This window comes from Petromyzon marinus, chromosome 26 (genome assembly GCF_048934315.1).
Source record: "Petromyzon marinus isolate PM22_M1 ecotype Great Lakes invasive population chromosome 26, UKy_Petmar_22M1.pri1.0, whole genome shotgun sequence".
Lineage (NCBI taxonomy): Eukaryota > Metazoa > Chordata > Hyperoartia > Petromyzontiformes > Petromyzontidae > Petromyzon > Petromyzon marinus.
The window spans coordinates 23679-44859 of record NC_133692.1 but is presented as its reverse complement, the minus strand read 5'-3'; the positions used below and the strand labels follow the sequence as shown (position 1 = coordinate 44859).

At 42.8% G+C, this 21181-nt stretch overlaps 1 protein-coding gene across 3 annotated transcripts; it reads left to right on the top strand.

The window, feature by feature from the left end:
• Window positions 1–843: 843 nt before the first annotated feature.
• LOC116946086 (uncharacterized) lies at window positions 844–19977 on the top strand. 3 transcript variants are annotated; one of them, XM_032960923.2, is made up of 11 exons: window positions 847–1129; window positions 1525–1563; window positions 2261–2428; window positions 3628–3731; window positions 3880–4075; window positions 5330–5614; window positions 6992–7090; window positions 7517–7600; window positions 10409–10471; window positions 10620–10633; window positions 16143–19977. In XM_032960923.2, the coding sequence occupies exons 1-11, from the start codon at window positions 1099–1101 to the stop codon at window positions 16200–16202; spliced, it is 1143 nt and encodes a 380-aa protein (XP_032816814.1). In that variant the 5' UTR covers window positions 847–1098; the 3' UTR covers window positions 16203–19977. The 3 variants fall into 3 exon arrangements, with proteins under 3 accessions (XP_032816816.1, XP_032816814.1, XP_032816813.1); XM_032960922.2 differs by having other exon boundaries at window positions 848–1129; window positions 10617–10633; XM_032960925.2 differs by lacking the exon at window positions 2261–2428 and having other exon boundaries at window positions 844–1129; window positions 10617–10633.
• Window positions 19978–21181: the final 1204 nt, after the last annotated feature.

The following is a 21181-nucleotide window of genomic DNA, read 5'->3' as shown; positions in this document are numbered from 1 at the left end:
ATCACTGTGCTACCCCTTTCATCATGATAAGTCCGCTAATCAAATGCTAATTTTTACGCGAATTCCTTTGTCAAGGCACCTTAATCCCTCTCACACAGCTTAAAGGTGCACTGCCGTGTGCTACACCTTTCATCATGCTAAGTCCGCCAATCAAATGCTAATTTTTACGCTAATTCCTTTGTCAAGGTACCTCAATCCCTCTCACACAGCTTAAAAGTGCACTGCCGTGTGCTACACCTTTCATCATGCTAAGTCTGCCAATCAAATGCTAATTTTTATGCTAATTCCTTTGTCGAGGCACCTTAATCCGTCTCACACAGCTTAAAGGTCGTAGTCTGAGCTTGGCTCTGTTTCACTCCAGCGCAGTCTTCGAGACAGGCTGGTCCCTTCACCTGATGAAGGCCGCTTGTGTTGTGGCCGAAACGTCGTGATTTTTTTTTACCTAAGTGACTTTACCGAATAGAACCAAAGAGTATGGATCCTTGCAGTCACGAAAGCTTCAAATCTAGAACTGGCTATCATCCCTTATAGCAACGTGTCCTGACCATGCTCACTTTTATTGTTATCTGACCCACATGCTCCTCTTTAGGTTTTTTAGTGTAATTCAATGTAATTCTGGCTCTAAATATAGTTCCAAGCATGCATCTCATGGGGACCAGCATGCAATACAGCACCTAAACTTACAACATCGTTTTGAGGGTTGCTACGATTTGCAAACATATTTGAAATTAGATTTTTACAATGGTGAATCTAATTTCTTTGCATATTTTCTAGAATACTGCACTGTATAACGTGCATATAAAACAGAAGTAAAAAGCCCAAAGGAAGTGAGGAAACCATCTGTTAGAGGATGTGTGCGTGTCGGAGAGCGTTTGCGTGTGGGCGTAGCCCTTCATAGCACAGGCTGGGCTCCGACACAGGAGAAGCCTTACTCTTTAGTTCTTTCGGTAAAGTCACGTAGGTATGAAATAAAATAAATTACGACGTTTCGGGCGCAACACAAGCGTCCATCATCAGGTGGGAAAGCATGGTCTGCTGCTGAGGCAGACTGTTTTAAAAAAGGAGAAGCCTTTCAAGCAACAGCCCCACACGTCCAGGATGCTGCTGCAGGTGATCTTCTGTGCTGTGGGTAAGTTACTCATCATTCCACATTTTAACAGTGCATCTTTTTTATACACATTACATCTCTTCTGTCAATCCGATGCTGGATGAGGACATCTCCAAACTGTGTGGATCGCGGGGGTTATTGGACCATACTTTACGATGTTGGTCAGTGTGGGTTGGTGAAGTTAAAGAGCATAGACTTGGGAGCAAAAGTGCAGGACAGTGGAATTTTCTGCAATTCCCACCACTACACGCAATGTAGCAAAACTTTCACCTAATTTAGCTAATCTTACTCACAGAGCAGCAGACATGCACAAATACTCTATTTTAAGACTATCAAAAGATCGAATTGCAAACTACTTACAAGTTTTTCACGTCACTGAGTTAAAACATGGATTAATTAAAACTGTCTTGTTTCAGCTTTTGATCTCACATGGGCAAAAGAAGAAAACTACACTGGTGAGTTGCAACATTTGTCTTCACTTCTGATCTAAAAATATTGGTGTGAAATCTGATCCATATTCCGATTACATATAATACGGTGCATGGCCACCCAGTCATCTGAATCAATTTCTTTTGTTCTGCCACAAAATGCATCAATTCAAATTTTGAACTGATACACTACCGTAACTCAAAATATCCACTAGTGACCAGTCTTAACCGATCATATTTGTTTTATGTAATCAATTATTACTGATTCAAATGTCATTTATTGGCATAATACTGTAAGTACGTTACAAACGTGAGTGCTAAACATGCAAAAAACGTCACAATGGCTCTGGTGCTTTACATGAAAAGGTAAAAGTGCAGCACTGAAATATTTTGTTCACACCCTTGCTGGTGGAAGGGCCTCCACTCGAGGTTACTTTGGCCAACAATTCCACGCTGGCCAGACGTCTTGAAGAAATATCTCAATGATTCTTGCTAAAATTGGATAAAAATATATTTATGGAAAGGGCTCCTTCACTAACGAGGTATATTTAACATCTCCACTCCAACCCAGTGCAACTGGGTGTTCTTAAGATGGGGAGGGCAAGCCAAAATAATGATGGTATGTTTTAGTTTAACTGCTGTAGATTGAAAATTCAACGTAGGTTCTTCGTAAGTAAAATATAACTGTGACATTGCAATAACCACTTTTTCTGTTTATTTTAAGGTGCCATTCTTTCTTCTAACTGGGCTTTACATAAGAATGCAGAACACTCAAGCACATGGATAGGAGACGACAACTATCCACATGTGAAATGGCAAGCAAACAAATCTGTGGATGGGGTTGCAGTTCAGGATTTTCCTTATTGCTCTCACACGAATCCAAACAATAACAGTGAGTATATATACTGATAGCGCTTGCCAGTCTTGTTTGCATCCATGTGTAACGACTCGACGACAAGTTATATGAAGAACCACTTTTATTTAAAATTTACAAAATAAGAAACCCTGCTAACGACTTCCAAAATGAGGGACCCTCGGCTTCGTGCTTGTTTTTCAGCTTGGATCTTTCTGCGAACGTCGCCACTCCTCGTGCTCTCCCCTTATAAATCCCTCAGCCCCCTTTCTCGAATGTTTCCTCACTGTATTTCCCTTAGTCAATCCCTGTCCTTTCATTCTAACGGATCCAAACTGTCGCCTCTGGGTTCCACTTTGTTTCCCGCCTATTCTCATTCAAAAAAATTCCTCCAATCACTTCAAAGGCCCCTCTCCTGACTAATCCTGTGGAGGCCTCTTTCCTCCAATCGGATACCTTGGTTTTATCTTTGAAAATCCGTTAGGCTGCACATTGTCTTGGGATAATTTTCGGTCATTACACATGCGTAGAATACTATCGTGTGTTTTACAGAGTAACCAATTTGATACAGAAGCACGTACACAAATAAATATCGTATAGACCACAGAGGCTACAATCCAGTTAGGAATGTCTATGAAGCTTGGTATGGCACAGGTGTGTGTTAGAGGGTAAGTTTAGACATCACACCTTCTCACCTTTGTCTTTGCAATGATGTACAGTATATGAGGTGCTTCATATACTCATTTAATGCAGTCAACCTCCCATACAGCGACACGTGAAAACATGTGAGAATTTTATTACCCTACAACTATTTGCATGTTTTTCGATTCGTCGGGAAATAAAAGCAATCATGAATTACTCATTAATCAGATAGCCCAGCTTTGGTCAACACGTCCACTCCGAGCTTCCCCTCCCAATTGACCCCCTCCCTTCAATCGAATTGCATTCCGGAGATCATGTAACATTCCACACTCCTGTGACCATGCCCTGCCGCATCACTCAGCACTTTGACCCAGCCCAGCAGTGCTGAGTGGGGGGTAGCGTCATGCCCATCCTCAATGGCACCATCGTTGCCCCTGGTTTCGTGCAAAATGAGGAGTTTTCACAACACTGCCTTCGACCAAACTGAGGCAGATGGGAAGCCAAAATGCTTCATGAATGCATGTCTGTGAACAGATATGCATTGTGGAAAGAAGAGTGCCAACTACAGTGTGATGTTCTTTTCTGTCCCACAACAGCTCAGCACTGGTGGAGAGTTGACCTTGTGAACATTGTCAAGGTCGACTGGGTGAACATTACCAACCGCATATTACCATTGGGAAAACGCCTGAAGACGTTCAGGGTGAGTAGAATGAGCTCTTCAAGGAAACTGTCACCGAGTCTTGAGACATTTACAGGAGGATCATAACCCTGGGATGTTTGAATGAAGTGTTTTGCATCGACACCATTGACCAGAGTGACCCCTTTCACTGCTCTTTGTGCTTTTGCAGATCATTCCTAAAAATGACACCGATTCACAAAACGTGACGTGTGGAGAACACAACTTTGACTCCGAGAAACACAAGTGGATGATGTTTCATTGTGGAGAATATGCTCGCTATCTAGAGATTCAAGTCGTAGAGTGGAACCAGGTCTATAATATGGATCAATGTAGTCTGACGCTGTGTGAAGTTGAAATATATTCAGGTAACCAAAAAAATAGATATATAATGGGACATATACTTAGTTCTTTCGGTAAAGTCACGTTGAAGGGAAACAACAAAATAATAAAATATATATAAAACAATAAAAATTATCACGACGTTTCGACCATAACACAAACGGTCGTCTTCAGGTGTGTTGGTTTGCATAAATTTATTTGTAAATGGTGTATTTATTTATTTATAAAAAACGTTAGCGCCACGCGCAGCGATTTGGCAGTTTATTTAGGACTAGTCCATCTATATTCTGAAAAGAGGAGGGGGGAGACGAATTTTTTTTTAATGTATGCTGCCTGAAAGCCACTGTAAGCGTGAACAATCAATTAAGACCTGAAATGGTTTATCAAATCTTTCCAATGATTGCTAAGATAGAATCCATCTTCTCGGTTGAAATTGTCTCTGTGCTTGTATATGTGGATAGCCTCATGGCACCGCATTCGTGAACACAAAGCAGACCTTAAACACGGTAGGACCAACACCTCGGCCGTGGCAGATCATTGTTATAATTCAGTAGGCTCACATGACATTGACTTTTCCAAGACAGAGGTTCTTTGTAAGCCATCTGGCTACCATGAGAGATTCGTTCATGAGGCTATCCACATATACAAGCACAGAGACAATTTCAACCAAGAAGATGGATTCTATCTTAGCAATCATTGGAAAGATTTGATAAACCATTTCAGGTCTTAATTGATTGTTCACGCTTACAGTGGCTTTCAGACAGCATACATTAAAAAAAAAATTCGTCTCCCCCCTCCTCTTTTCAGAATATAGATGGACTAGTCCTAAATAAACGTCCAAATCGCTGCGCGTGGCGCAAACGTTTTTTAAATAAATAAATGCACCGTTTAAAAATAAATGTATGCAAACCAACACACCTGAAGACGACCGTTTGTGTTATGGTCGAAACGTCGTGAGAATTTTTATTGTTTGATATATATTTTATTATTTTGTTGTTTCCCTTCAACGTGACTTTACCGAAAGAACTAAGAATATCAATTACTGCAGTCACGAAAGCTTTAAATCAAAATTTATATAATGGGACACTTTACCCATATTACCAAAATACAATACTTTAATCTGCATGATAACACATTGTCCAGCAACATCTGCTCGAGATGGATATTTCGGACCTCGGTTTTGGCCTACGTCAATGACCCGGTACTTATACCTGTCCCCGTGGTTTCTACATTTTCTACATTCCCTTCCTCCTCCGCCCCGTGTTTTTACCGTGTGCAAGAGCTCATCTCCCCCCCTGAGATCAGCATGGAGCCGGCTGGTCCGCATGTGGCCTCGGGGACGCCCGTGCAGCTGCGGTGTCGCTCGCTCAACGGCTCGGCACCGCTAGGGTACTCGCTCCTCCGGGACGGGCTCCCCGTGGCCACCGCCTGGGCGAGCGAGCCTGGCCCGGCCCGGTTTCACCTCACGGTTAGCGGCGAGACGGCCGGCGAGTACCGCTGCCAGGTGCGCGGAGAGAAGCACGCGCAGCAAGTCAACGGGACGAACTCCCTGACCCTGGCCGTCGGTAGGCACCGCTCCTTGCTAGGAACACAACTTTTTTTAAACAGTAGAAACTCCAGTATACCCACGAGCAGTGGGTCGACAAAGGCTGTGCATATAATTATCAGGGCCGGACAAATCTAGTGGTTGCAGCGGCTGCAGCCTGGGGCGTCGGATTTTGAAGCGTCCCCGAAAATATAAAATGTGTTTTGATGGTTGTAACGCAGTGCTCGAGCACTGTGATAAATCCTCTGACAGAACAGTTTTCATATTATCCTTGATTATCTTTACAATTGATATGATATTTTAAAACTTGAACTTAAATAACCAAGGTAAATAACAATGGAGTGTTTGACATTGGGTGGTAAAACAGAAGAGGGATGAATTGTATTCTACAGAGGGGCCCTCAAAAATGATAACAGCCCCACCCTACCACCAACTTAATTCAGCCCTGTGAAGAATAACCTAGAATAACCTTGAATAATAACATTGTATAATAACCTCATACAATAACCTCAAAAATAACCTCATAATAATCTCATAGAATAAGCTCATAGAATATCCTTGTATAATAACCTAATAGAATAAACTCGGATAACAAACTCATATAATAATATCATGCTAATATAATAACCTCATAATAATCTCATATAACATTCTCATATAATAACCTCACAATCTCATAGAATATCCTCATATAATCTCATAGAATAATCTCAGAATAACCTCATATAATAATGTCATATAATAACCTCATATAAGAACCTCATAGAATACAGTAATCTCATGCATGTAGAATCTTGAGCAATGCTCATCAAATATAATTTGTCATTGAAAACAATTAACTGTCATGTTCTTCTAATAGCTTATGTCAAGTATGCATAATCATATATACAGGTTTAAGGATGTGAGCTAAGTGATCTGTTCGGGAGTAGCGTGCCCAATACTATCCAGTCCACGAGAGAGCGGACGTATAATGCAATTTTTTACAAAATGGTCCATTGTTTGGTATAGTCCAACTTTCATGTTTAACTACAAAATCTAATTAGGACTAACACTTAGCTAAAGGTATGGATTCTAAAGCTAACAGTGTAAGCAATTAACGCATCACACACTGTGTTTGCTGTGAAACATGAACACATTGAACACATAATTTAGTCTCAAAATAAAAATTAGGTAAGTCAATTATGAGCTATACAATACAATGTATGGCATTTACTTGTACACATGACATTTAAATATCACAATTGTCCAAAACAGTATTAATGTATGCCAACTAGTGTTTTCTACAAAAATAAATGTAACAATATATTAAAATAAACTTTGGTATTGAGGGCAAGTCATGAGTTGAAAAGAGATAGATATTTATATTTTCATAAGTATTGATATATTTGTCTTGCAGCCTCTGATAAACTGAAAGTCTTTGTTATTATGGCCGGAATGACTGCATTTTTGATCATCATATTCGTCATCATATGCTGCTACGTACGACATCCCAAAGGTAAATACACCTACTTCTAAAGACTCAGTAAATATACTTTTGGTGTTCGTTTTATACTTTCCAATGTATGGAACACATTATGCTTTGCAAGTTTTTGATGATAGGATTGACTGCCAAAAATGATAGGATTGACTGCCAAAAATGGAGTGCAAAAAAGTATATATTTTTGCAGCAACGAATCACATTCTAAGTGAGAGCAATGGGTAAGGCATCACTTGATCCACCGCATTTTATAAAATAATCACTGCATATTTCACATGTTTTTTTAATGTTCATGCTTAAAAGCATTGCCAACAATTTGAAAAGTCGTTTTATTGTCATCAGAATCTAAGATGGATACCTTAACCTATGTTTTTACTTCTGCTAATCGCACATTTCCTCTTAATATTACTTCTCAACCACAACCAAATTCCCTCCACCCCCAAGGGGAAGCAAAGGTGCCTTGCAATCAGCAAATTATTGTTGAGGGATGGTGTGAAGACAACCAACGCAATCCCAATTCCTCTGCAGGTACAGTACAAGTGGCCGTGGTCCCTACATTCGTGAAAATATTGACTGGCCACACTCTCATAACATGCTCAACGAGTAATCTCGTGAACTCTGTAATATTCAGTCTCATTAGCGAGTGTAAATGTGTATGTGAAACCTGATTCCTACCACCACCCAGCTCAAAAGAATTCTCTCATCAAAACGTTATACCACAGGGCACATTGCATTTCGGACCAACACCACCTGACCAGTGAATAAAAACATGTACACCTGGCCCTCAAGAGAAACGGATACTCTGACCGTACCATCCGCCAAGCTGTTTCTCCCTCCATACAGAAACAACCACTTGATACTCCGGTCAAAACCATCACACTAGCATATATAGCAGGCGTTACTAAAAAGATCTCCAAAATTCTAAACAAACACAAGATCCTGGTCCGGTTTAATACAGTACACAAAATCCGTGACCTGATCCCATCCGTGAAGGATGTCGTTCCTGACTTACAGTACCCCGGGGTTTACAAATTGAGCTGCACTTGTGGTGATTGCTATATCGGGGAGACGAAGCGACATGTCTCTGACCGAATTCGCGAGCACAAATCAGATTTGAAACACGGCAGAACGAATTCTTCTGCCGTAGTTGACCACTGTTACAACGCTGTGGGTGATCACGATATAGTTTTCTCCGATACCAAGGTTCTCTGCAAACCCACGGGTTTTTATCAGAGATTTGTCCACGAGGCAATTCAGATTTACAAACACAGACACAATTTCAACCGAGAGGATGGTTTCAAATGAAGCAATAATTGGAAAGATGTTCTAAATCAAACCAAACATTAAACTAATTTTCAATGGTACAGTATATTTTTTTCAAGTAGTGGCATCCCAAACTTTCACAGCTGCTTATTTCTCTCCACTCACTCACTCCACTCACTCACTCCACTCACTCACTCCCCTCCCCCACCCCCGATGCTGGTCCGTCATGGTCCCCACCCGCGCCTGGTCCATCATGGTCCATGTACCTCCTACGTACATCATGCTAATTTTTATTCTAATTCCTTTGTCAAAGCGTTTTTGCTTCCTCCCACACAGCTTAAAGGACGCGACCTGGGCTTGGCTGTTTTCACTCCAACGCTGTCCTCATGACAGCACGGTCCCTTCACCTGATGAAGGCCACTTGTGTTGTGGCCGAAACGTCGTGATTTTTGTTATTTTATTTTTACCTACGTGACTTTACCGATAAGAACCAAAGAGTATGTGTAGTGTTGTCTGTGCGTGCGGGTGGCACGCGTCGCACACACAGTCAGCCGGAGACGAGGTGGTCGCAGGAGGCAGCGCTCTGCCCTCGGGCACCTCTCTCTCTCTCACACACGATCCCGCTGCCACATGCCCTGTCCCAGACACGACCCTGTCCACGTTGCACCGACAGCGTCGACCAGGACAGCCAACCACTGTCTGGCCGCACAATGATTGGGCGAAGGCGGCAGCGACGAGGGCGACGACAGCGATGACGAGACGAGTCCAATCCCAGAACCGGCAGCCCAGAGCTCTCGCTCTCCACTGCTTATATTCCCCTCGGCGCGGCATGGCTCCGCCCTAGCCGCGCCTCCCTTCTCGAACCCTCTAGAGGGTTCCAGGGGCTTCCACACGAGGTCTATCATGACCCTTGCCCCAGTACCTCCACCCTGCCGGCACACCCGCGTATATGCTCAGCGGCGTGTGCGCTAAATGCCCAGCTGCAGTTGTTGCTGCTGTCCAACAGTCAGCGCTATGTCACACCACATGTAGCCAACCCTGCAATATAAGTGGACTACATGCAATACTTGCAAATAAATACATGTTTAATAACAATTCATTATCTCATTGACAAATCCCAGGTCTGTTTTGAAAATTAGACGATCCTGGTCTGTTGTGGTCTCATCTAGTTAAAAAAAATAATTTGGACTGAAAATACTGCACAAGCTCTCACCAGACAAGTGTTCAAAAAGAGCGTTATTGAAGTGGGTTTGAATCCAGGCAGCTATCGATAATGAAATTCTGTGCTCCGGTGTAACAAGTCTATAGTTTTTTTTAAACAATGAGACCATCAACAATAAAACAGTCATGTTAATTATTTGTTTTCATTTAAATTGGCTTCTCCCAGAATTAGCATATTTTGTTTCATTGGCATGCATTTATCACGTTAGGGGAGTGTGCCTTTCGTGAGGATTAAGAGGCAACCTGAAGTGACTTCTGTGACATAATCTTTTGGGGCTGTTATCTGACACCAGGGGAGTCACTGCTTGCTGCGAGAGCTCCAAGTGTATTTTTTTCATCTCAATAGCACTGTTGGAATAAAAATAGGATAAAGTGTTTTTCATCTTAAAAGAGGGCATTGTCCAGTCTACAACATAGAAGACACATACAGTACATGTTTGCCTTCACCAGAGCTCATGAGTAAGACAGCGCATTTGCTAATTTATCAAATTAAAGTGCGATTTAAAATATATATTGATATTAGTTACAGGTTTCCAGCATGAACAGCAACAAGCATGTGTCACGGTATTTGAGTGTGGCTGAGTAGTCAGTGCATTGCAATGTTAACCTGGTGACCTCGGTTAATTTCACAGCCATGGCTTTCTGAACTGGTTCTGAATGACCAGTTTGGTGAAGTACGGTCAAACGACCCCCATGACTTGACAGCATAAGGAGGCTTTCATGCAGCATTGGATTGACAAAGTGCTGTAAATTAATTGAGTGGTGTGGTGTCGACTACACAAAGCGCTGGCTCTGTTGCAATACACAGGCATACATCTGCTCTAACTGCACACTTGAATACTATTCCAACAGATGAGGTGGAGTCTGAAGTCAACTACGCTCAAGTTCAATTTACGAGAACACCAAAAAATGCTGGTAAATGTGTAATCATTACATTTCACACAATTCTTTATTACATTTATAATATTGCAATAGACACTGCTTCATAAAAGTTGTTTTGAAAATATAGTGTTTAAAATAATGCCATATCCTAACACTGTGAACAATAATCTGTTTTCAGAAGAAGATGGCCCAAAGGTAAGAAATACATTCATCATAGATTTGACAGTCTCAAATGACTGTGTTTTCAAAATTACGTTGACAGCCATATTTCGAACCATGTATGGAAAAATGACATGAATGTAGTTTAATATGTACTGTATACACAATCACCCCCCATACTGAAACTCATCCACAGAACTTCGATAAAACACAACTTGTACATTATGGAACGAATTAGATATTCCTTTGAATTATCTTTGAAATGAAATTCTCATTCACGGAATGTTGGATCTCTGAATTATAGAATATTCAGGGGGAAAAGCGAAAAATGCAAGGTATATATTGGAAGTTTTCGTGACTGCAGGGATCCATACTCTTTGGTTCTTTCGGTAAAGTCACGTAGGTGGAAAACAAAATAAATCAAATCACAACGTTTCGGGCGCAACACAAGCGTTTGTCATCAGGTGGGACAACCACAGCAGCAAACAACTGCTGAAGTGGGTCGAAGGACTGCCGTAACACGAGGCTATATAGGCAAGAGAGGGGGGGGGGGCAGGGAAGAGAGACAGATAGGGGCTGGGTGTGGGGTAGGGGGAGTTGAGAGCTGCCGAGTGAAGACCAGCTAGAAGGGATTAAAGGGAATTGTCGGGGGGTGGGGAGGGGAAGAGAGCAGAGCTGGGAGTGGGGAGCTGAGGCAAAGCAAAAGGAGATGCGGATATTAAGGCAACACCATAAAGCATTTAAGATTTTACCTGGTTAATAATATCCTTCCAATGATTGCTCAATTTGTATCCATCTTCTCGGTTGAAGTTGTCTATGTTTATATATCTGGATGGCTTCATGAACAAACCTTTGATAGTAGCCTGACGGTTTGCAGAGTACCTTGGTCTCAGAAAAAACAATATCATGAGAGTTTTGATTTAAAGCTTTCGTGACTGCAGTAATTCATATTCTTAGCTCTTTCGGTAAAGTAACGTTGAAGGGAAACAATAAAATAATAAAATATATATAAAACAATAATTCTTACGACGTTTCGACCATAACGCAAACGGTCATCATCAGGTGTGAAAAACCAACGGCAAGAAACATTTGAAAGAAGTGGTGGTCCGCACCTATCTATCTATTTATTTTAAAACGGTGTATGTATTTATTTATTTATTTTAAAAACCGTTAGCACCACGGGCAGCGATTTGGCAGTTTATTTAGAAGGACGAGCCCATCTATGTTCTGAAAAGAGAAAGGGGGAGACGAAAAATTAATGTATGCTGTCTGAAAGCCACTGTAAGCGTGAACAATCAATTAAGACCTGAAATGGTTTATCAAATCCTTCCAATGATTGCTAAGCCAGAATCCATCTTCTCGGTTGAAATTGTCTCTGTGCTTGTATATGTGGATAGCCTCATGAACGAATCTCTCATGGTAGCCAGATGACTATACAATCCGCAAAGCTATCACTCAAACCATGAAGAAGGACCCCCTTGAGGAGCCTTTCAAAACCATCACTTTACCCTACATTGCGGGGATCACAAAAAATATCTCCAAAATCTTGAATAAACACAAGATCCAGGTCCGTTTCAACACATTACATAAAATCCGTGATCTGGTTCCATCTGTAAAATATGTGATTCCGGACATACAGTACCCTGGTGTCTACAAACTAAATTGCCTCTGTGGTAGCAGTTACATTGGAGAAACCAAACGCCATGTCTCGGACCGCATTCGTGAACACAAAGCAGACCTGAACACGGTAGGACCAACACCTCGGCCGTGGCAGATCATTGTTAAAATTCAGTAGGCTCACATGACATTGACTTTTCCAAGACAGAGGTTCTTTGTAAGCCATCTGGCTACCATGAGAGATTCGTTCATGAGGCTATCCACATATACAAGCACAGAGACAATTTCAACCGAGAAGATGGATTCTGGCTTAGCAATCATTGGAAGGATTTGATAAACCATTTCAGGTCTTAATTGATTGTTAACGCTTATGGTGGCTTTCAGACAGCATACATTAATTTTTCGTCTCCCCCCTCCTCTTTTCAGAACATAGATGGACTCGTCCTTCTAAATAAACTGCCAAATCGCTGCCCGTGGCGCAAACGGGTTTTTTTTTATTATAAATAAATAAATACAAACACCGATTAAAAATAAATAAATGCAAACCGCCACTTCTTTCAAATGTTTCTTGCCGTTGGTTTTTCACACCTGATGATGACCGTTTGCGTTATGGTCGAAACGTCGTGAGAAATGTTATTGTTTTATATATATTTTATTATTTTATTGTTTCCCTTCAACGTGACTTTACCGAAAGAGCTAAGAATATAATATCATGAGAGCCCACAGCGTTATAGCAATGGTCAGCCACGGTGGAGGAGTTAGTTCTGCCGTGTTTCAGATCTGCCTTGTGCTCGTGAACACGGTCTGATATATGTCGTTTCGTTTCCCCAATGTAACAATCACCACAAGTGCAACTTAGTTTGTATATTCCAGGATATTGCATATCAGGAATAACATCCTTCACAGATGGGATTAGATCACGGATTTTGTGTACTGTACTGAATCGGACCTGAATCTTGTGTTTGTTTAAGATTTTGGAAATATTTTTGGTGATGCCTGCTATGTATGGTAACGTGATGGTTTTGATCGGCGTCTCAGGGGGTTGTTTCTCCATGGTTGGAGAAACAGCTTTGCGAATAATGCGGTCCGAGTACCCATTCATCTTGAGGGCCTGGTGTACATGTTCCAGTTGACCGGCTAGGTGGTGTTGGTCAGAAACTCAGTGGGCCCTATGGTGTAGTGTTTTGATGAGGGAATTCTTCTGTGCCGGATGGTGGTGGGAATCAGGTTTCAGATAGGAATCTGTGTGGGTGACTTTCCTGTAGACAAAGTGTCCCAAAGAGCCATCAGGTCTCTTAAACAAAACATCCAGGAATGGTAGCTCACCATCCTTCTCCACTTGCATGGGGAATTTGATGGATGGGTGTATGGAATTAATGTGGTTGAGAAATTGGTTCAATGTTGGACGGCCATGTGGCCAAATGACGAAAGTGTCATCCACATATCTCTTCCACAAGGAAGGACATAGGGTGGATGTCTGGATGGCATCTGTTTCAAATTTCTCCATGAAAACATTCGCTATCACTGGTGATAAGGGGGAACCTATGGGTACCTTTATATTGTTTGTAGAAAGTACCATTCCAGGTGAAGTAAGTGTTGGTAAGGCAGTGCCTAACTCGAGTAGGAACATCAGGGTTCAGTCCATGTTTGACTAAATCTTCAATTATTGCTAAGGTGTCAGGCACAGGAACCTTGGTGAACAGAGAAACCACATCAAAGCTGACGAGAAAATAATCTAGGGACAGTGAAATGCCCTTGATTAGAGAGACAAAGTGAGCTGAGTTATGTACTGCTGAGGTAGTCTTGCCAGTGAATGGAAGCAAGGTATCAGACAGAAAACGGGCCAGTTTGTAGGTATGTGAGTTGATAGTGGAAACGATGGGCCAAAGTGGAGTGCCTTCTTCCTGGATCTTAGGAAGACCATAGAATCTGGGTGGTCTAGCAGCAGTCAAACGGCTCTCTCTAAAACCTTCTACCCACCCCCCCTCTGTCTTTCCTCCCTGGCCCCTCCCCCCCTCTCTTGCCTACATAGCCTCGTGTTACGGCAGTCCTTTTGCCCACTTCAGCAGTTGCTCCTGCTGTGGTTGTTCCACCTGATGACGGATGTTTGTGTTGCGCCCGAAACGTCGTGATTTAATTTATTTTGTTTTATACCTACGTGACTTTACCGAAAGAACCAAAGAGAATGCAAGGTCTGTACTAGCGTGCATTTCAAGCGACTTCGGGTGGCTTGCGAGGCACACTTTCCACACTCCTGGTTTCCCACGCTATTCGTGCTGCCCAAGCTTGCCTTGTATTGCTTCCGTCTTGTGTGGTGATCACGCCTGGTATTGTACTGTGTAGTTCAGTACATGGGGGACACCTCCACCTCACATTGCAATCACAAGTTATTAATTTTGACTTATTATTTAATAAAATCGATTCCCATTAAATATGTGCTTCTAAAGGTTTGCTGCATTTTTTATTGTGATTTCATGCACCCTGTGACCGAAATTATTTCGGCAGGAACGCATTCCAATTACATAATTGAAAATCCGTGATCTAATCCCATCTGTGAAGGAAGTTATTCCTGACATGCAATATCCTGGAATATACAAACTAAGTTGCACTTGTGGTGATTGTTACATTGGGGAAACGAAACGACATATATCAGACCATGTTCACGAGCACAAGGCAGATCTGAAACACGGCAGAACTAACTCCTCCACCGTGGCTGACCATTGCTATAACGCTGTGGGCTCTCATGATATTGCTTTTTCCGAGACCAAGGTACTCTGCAAACCGTCAGGCTACTATCAAAGGTTTGTTCATGAAGCCATCCAGATATTTCAACCGACAAGATGGATACAAATTGAGCAATCATTGGAAGGGTTTATTAACCAGGTAAAATCTTAAATGCTTTATAGTGTTGCCTTCATATCCGCATCTCCTTTTGCTTTGCCTCAGCTCCCCACTCCCAGCTCCGCTCTCTTCCCCTCCCAACCCTCCGACAATTCCCTTTAATCCCTTCTAGCTGGTCTTCACTCGGCAGCTCTCCACCCCCACCCCCCCTCTGTCTCTCCTCCCTGGCCCCTCCCCCCCTCTCTTGCCTACATAGCCTCGTGTTACGGCAGTCCTTTTGCTCACTTCAGCAGTGCTCCTGCTGTGGTTGTCCCACCTGATGACGGACGCTTGTGTTGCGCCTGAAACGTCGTGATTTAATTTATTTTGTTTTATACCTACGTGACTTTACCGAAAGAACCAAAGAGAATGCAAGGTCTGTACTAGCGTGCATTTCAAGCGACTCCGGGTGGCTTGCGAGGCACACTTTCCACACTCCTGGTTTCCCACGCTATTCGTGCTGCCCAAGCTTGCCTTGTATTGCTTCCGTCTTGTGTGGTGATCACGCCTGGTATTGTATTGTGTAGTTCAGTACATGGGGGACACCATCACCTCACATTGCGATCACAAGTTATTAATTTTGATTTATTATTTATTATAATCGATTTCCATTAAATATGTGCTTCTAAAGGTTTGCTGCATTTTTTATTGTGATTTCATGCACCCTGTGACCGAAATGATTTCGGTAGGAACGCATTCCAATTACATAATTTAAGTGAATGGGAAAATAGAGGTTGTTTTTTTAAACTAAATTTTGCTTTTCGGACTTTTCAAGAATGTATCTGTTCCGTATATCGAGGGATACTCATACCATGTAAACAAAATTAAACCATAAGGTATTACAAATCCAGAAGTGACTTGACAATATATTTACGTGCCAAATGCACACATGAGCATTTTAAATAAACTAAATTAATCTTTCAAAGAGGACAATCTCTCATAAACCCCTGCTGTAATGGTGCACAGCTGTCAGTGAGCAATGACGTTATTATATTGCCTTTGAATGCAATTATGCATGTACTAATTCACTGTGTGCGATGTTCTATAGGTGAATTTGAACACGGATGAAATAATGTATGCAGCGCTGGACTTCAAAACCACATCTTAGTTATCGACGCTCTTCTAATCACTCTGGTTTTAGTCATAGTGAAGGAGGCACCTTCCCAAATAAGCAACATTTACGTTTAAGAGGCAAAATTCATGGATTCCTCTTCACAAGAGACATCTTTCTCTGATAAGTCCTGATTTTCAACTCTACTTACTACTGTATAGGTTTTTTTTAGCAGTTGTGCTGCATAGCTCAGGAACTGAAGGTACCAGCACGTTGAGCAAAATATCGGAAATCATGCCAACAACAACCCCTCATATCTGCATCTTCTTACACAATCCGCTCTTTTCCACACTAAATTTAAATTAAGAATACAGCAGTAGTTCAGTGTAGTGCGCTGAACCTCGTAACTACATTGGCATCATAAGTGACTTTAGGTGGCAAGGGCAGGACAATTCAATTATTGTTATCATTAACCATTGTCATCTCGCCAAATAATTATCTTCATGTAGATATGAGGGGTGGTCTATTCACTGCTGGATTAAGTCCACCGCACACTGTCGCCATGCCTTGCGTGCTCTGATGCCGCAATCTATCTCACTCGTGCAAATAAACTAATCTCATCACTTCTAGATTTAAAGCTTTCGTGACTGCAAGGATCCATACTCTCTGGTTCTATTCGGTAAAGTCACGTAAAAAACAACAAAAAATAAAAAAATCACGACGTTTCGGCCACAACACAAGTGGCCTTCATCAGGTGAAGGGACCAGACTGTCTAGAGGACAGCGCTGGAGTGAACACAGCCAAGCTCAGACCGCGACCTTTAAGCTGTGTGAGAGGAAGCAGAGCGCCTTGACAAATGAATTAGCATAAAAATTAGCATTTAATTGGCGAACTTAGCATGATAAACGATGTACAGGGGGGGAGCATGTGCAGACCGGCGAGGGGGGGAGGGGGGAGTTTACATATTGATGGCGTGAAAAGGGAATTTAAGCAGCTGCGAAAGTTTGGGATACCACTACTTGAAAAAATATACTGTACCATTGAAAATTAGTTTAATGTTTGGTTTGATTCAGAACATCTTTCCAATGGTTGCTTAATTTGAAACCATCCTCTCGGTTGAAATTGTGTCTGTAAATCTGAATTTGCCTCGTGAACATATCTCTGATAAAAACCCGTGGGTTTGCAAAGAACCTTGGTATCGGAGAAAAATTATATCGTGATCACCCACAGTGTTGTAACAGTGATCAGCTAAGGCAGAAGAATTCGTTCTGCCGTGTTTCAAATCTGATTTGTGCTCGCGAATTCGGTCAGAGACATGTCGTTTCGTCTCCCCGATATAGCAGTCACCACAGGTGCAGATCAATTTGTAAACTCCGGGGTACTGTAAGTCAGGAATGACATCCTTCACGGAAGGGATCAGGTCCCGGATTTTGTGTACTGCATTGAACCGGACCAGGATCTTGTGTTTGTTTAGAATTTTGGAGATCTTTTTAGTAACGCCTGCTATATATGGTAGTGTGATGGTTTTGATCGGAGTATCAAGTGGTTGTTTCTGTATGGAGGGAGAAACAGCTTGGTGGATGGTACGGTCAGAGTATCCATTCCTTTTTAGGGCCAGATGTACATGTTTTAATTCACTGGTCAGGTGGTGTTGGTCCGAAATGCAATGAGCCCTGTGGTATAACGTTTTGATGAGATAATTCTTTTGCGTCTGGTGGTGGTGGGAATCAGGTTTCAAGTAGGAATCTGTGTGGGTGGGTTTCCTGTGACAGAATGTCCCAATGAGCCATCATGTCTCCTCTCAAACAGAACATCCAAGAATGGCAGCTTGCCATCTTTCTCCACTTCCATGGTGAATTTGATGGCGGGGTGTCTGGAATTAATGTGGTCTAGGAAAAGGTTCAAAGCCGGGAGGCCATGTGGCCAAATGACAAAAGTGTCGTTTACATATCTCTTCCACAGGGAAGGTCTGAGGGTGGAAGTCTGGATGGCGTCTGATTCAAATTTCTCCATTAAAATATTGGCTATCACTGGTGACAAGGGGGATCCTATGGGGGTACCCTCATTTTGTTTGTAGAAGGAGCCATTCCAAGTAAAGTAGGTATTGTTGAGGCAGTGCCTAACCAGTGCAGGTGTATCGGGGTCTAGTCCATGTTGGACCAAATTTTCAATTATTTCATTGGTATCATGGTGATCAAAGAGACCACATCGAAGGTGAAAAGGATATCGTCAGGGGACAGAACAACGTCTTTGACCATAGAGACCAATTGGGCTGAGTTAAGTACTGCTGAGGCGGTCTTGCCAGTGAAAGGCAGCAAGGTATCTGACAGAAAACAGGCTAGTCTATAGGTAGGGGAGTTGATCGTGGATACGATGGGTCGTAGTGGGGTGCCTTCTTTATGAATCTTGGGAAGACCATAATCTCATCACACCACCTACAACGTGGTAATTATCTTGGGTACGTGTTCTCCTTACCTGGCATTCTATTACCAGTCTTGTTAATTGGCCTGCATCGCCTCTAACTCCATATTATGTATTTAACAATTCAACAGCAGTGATTAGGCTCTTGATTTGATTTAATGAGTATTTTTTTTGTCTTGCTTTTTGCATCCTGTTTGTATCGTTGCAATTTTTCCCACCTCCTTTGTACAATTTTTCTAATCTATTAGCCTAAATATTACTACATAATATATTTTTCATATTATTTGAATACATCATAAATCATTATTCCTACAGGATACTGCATCTCAGTTGGACCCAAAGAGTGACTAACGTAGAAGCAAGAAAAACGCTGCACATAGAATAAAACAACCTGATGATGCAGGCAGTGATGAGAAGGAAACTGGCACTATTTTGACACATATGTAGGATGGATAACAAGAAAATTTTAAGTATGGTGTTCAGAAAAATGGGAGGAATTGGAAAGAGAAGAAGGCCTCACAGAGAATGGCTTGACGACAACATAAGAGATTGGTGCCAGAAAGATGTTGCACTACTTGATTGTATTGGCACAAGACAGAGGAAAGTGGAAACAAATGACGAAATGTGCAGTGGACACCTATGGGCTATATGCCCATGGATTGTGATGATATAAAAATGTGAATCTTACAGGGATGCCTGGGATATTGCAATGCATCGATTCATTAAAATTGAAAGAGGTTGCCAGATGGCTCAGGGGTCACAACGAAGCTGGAACCACGGAGTTGCTTCTGGGCAGCGCCCTATCATTAAACCGGGATGTCAAGTAAAGTGAGTTGGCGATTTCAGCTGAGTCACTAATTAATTTTTATTTAGCGAATATTATTTCGCACTTTGTTTAAAACCCAGTTCTGATAATTAGATAAAACATTCGTTTAGCTGTCATGCAACAATCACTTCGTCTGGCTTGTGTGAAAGTGTGCCCTCAACTGAGCTAAACGTAATCTTCATCCCGTGACATGACAAGATCGGAATTGTGACAATTTTGTACAACATAAAAAATATATATTTCCTTCCTCATAATACATGCCACAAGAATGATGGTGTATGCAGCAGCAGAGGTATGAGTGGGTAATGGCACAGATGCACTTGTAGTGTCCTTTACATTAGGATCCGTAATATACTCTGAAAGGTAAACAGATGCATTAGCTTAAGGTTCCTTCCTATCCATTCCACCATTTGGGCAGCTGCTCCACCTTCCTTGCCCACTGTGGCACTGCCTGGCTTGATGTTGAAGTTCCTCACATAATGACTTTTGAATGCAATGACGTGTCTGCTTTTGTAACAGCCGATGAATTTGCTTAATAATTAATTTTCAAACCTGCTACATAAAATTAAATGGCATGAATCTCAATGTGCTGCATACTCCTCTCTTTGACTAATGGTGTGCTTTCACAACATTTAATCATACAGTAATGACTCACTCGTTTTTCCTTCACGAAATCAACCACAATGCGTGCCATGTCATCAGAAATTGGAAGCTTACAGTGAGCCTGGTTAGTCCTTCATCTTATCAGGGCAGCCAACCACGTTGAGCTAAGGGCACAGTCCGCTCTCATACTGGCGGAGGTATGTGGGGGCCAACGTACACCTCCCTGCAACCTGAGCAGGCGGAGCGCGTCATCCACCCCCACCACTCCCCCCTCCTCCTTGTCGGCCACCTCTCGCCGGGCCCCCGCCGTTCGGGTGATCGGCCCACCTGCGCCAGCGCCCTCTCTGAGGGACATAGCTAAGTGGCTGGCTCACCACCGCCCAGGGTTATCTCTTACACGCCCACGTACACCACCACTAATACAAAGGCAGCTGCGTGCACGCGCGCGCCCCTGCAGGTGCTTGTTTTGCACAAAGGCTAGCACTAAAGAAAACGGCAGTATGAATATGCGCGTGCACCTCTGGGTAGTTAAACTCTAATCCGCTTGCACACAAAGGCTAGCGCTAAAGGTCTGCGCGAATTTGTGCGCGCGCCTCGCCGTCAATGCTATTGTTGCGCATGTTCACGCACCCGAATGCGGCGTACCGCGGCACGACCGCACCCACGCCTGCAACGATTTCCTCTCAGCACGCGCGCACACGCTGCAGCTCCACGCTCACTCTCTCGCACACATCGTCCCCCCGTGCAGTCGCATCACACGTAAATCACAGACCCCACGCCGACGTTCTACCCACACACACAGAAATCACACTGTGCCGATGCTCTGAACTAAAGTTTATTAACGGCGCAAATAAACTCTACTTGGAGGGGGAATACTTGGCAGGAAGGGCTTGGCCTAACTCTGCCTATGAACCCAGCCACTCGAACGTCCTACCATGTACCTCGTAGCTGTACCCACGGCGTCGTACAGACGCTGTGAGAATCGGAGGGAGAAGGACGAGCGAAAACTTCACCTATCACTGCCTCGTAGCAGCACTCGCTGGCCTGCTGCGAGTGGCTCAAGGAGGCAGGATGGCCGGGAGTGGGTCTTGACGGCCCTGAGGTTGAAGACAACTCACCCAAATCGTCCCGGGCTACTCCCTTTATATCCTTACTTCAAAGGCCCGGGGTGCCATTGTACCACGTG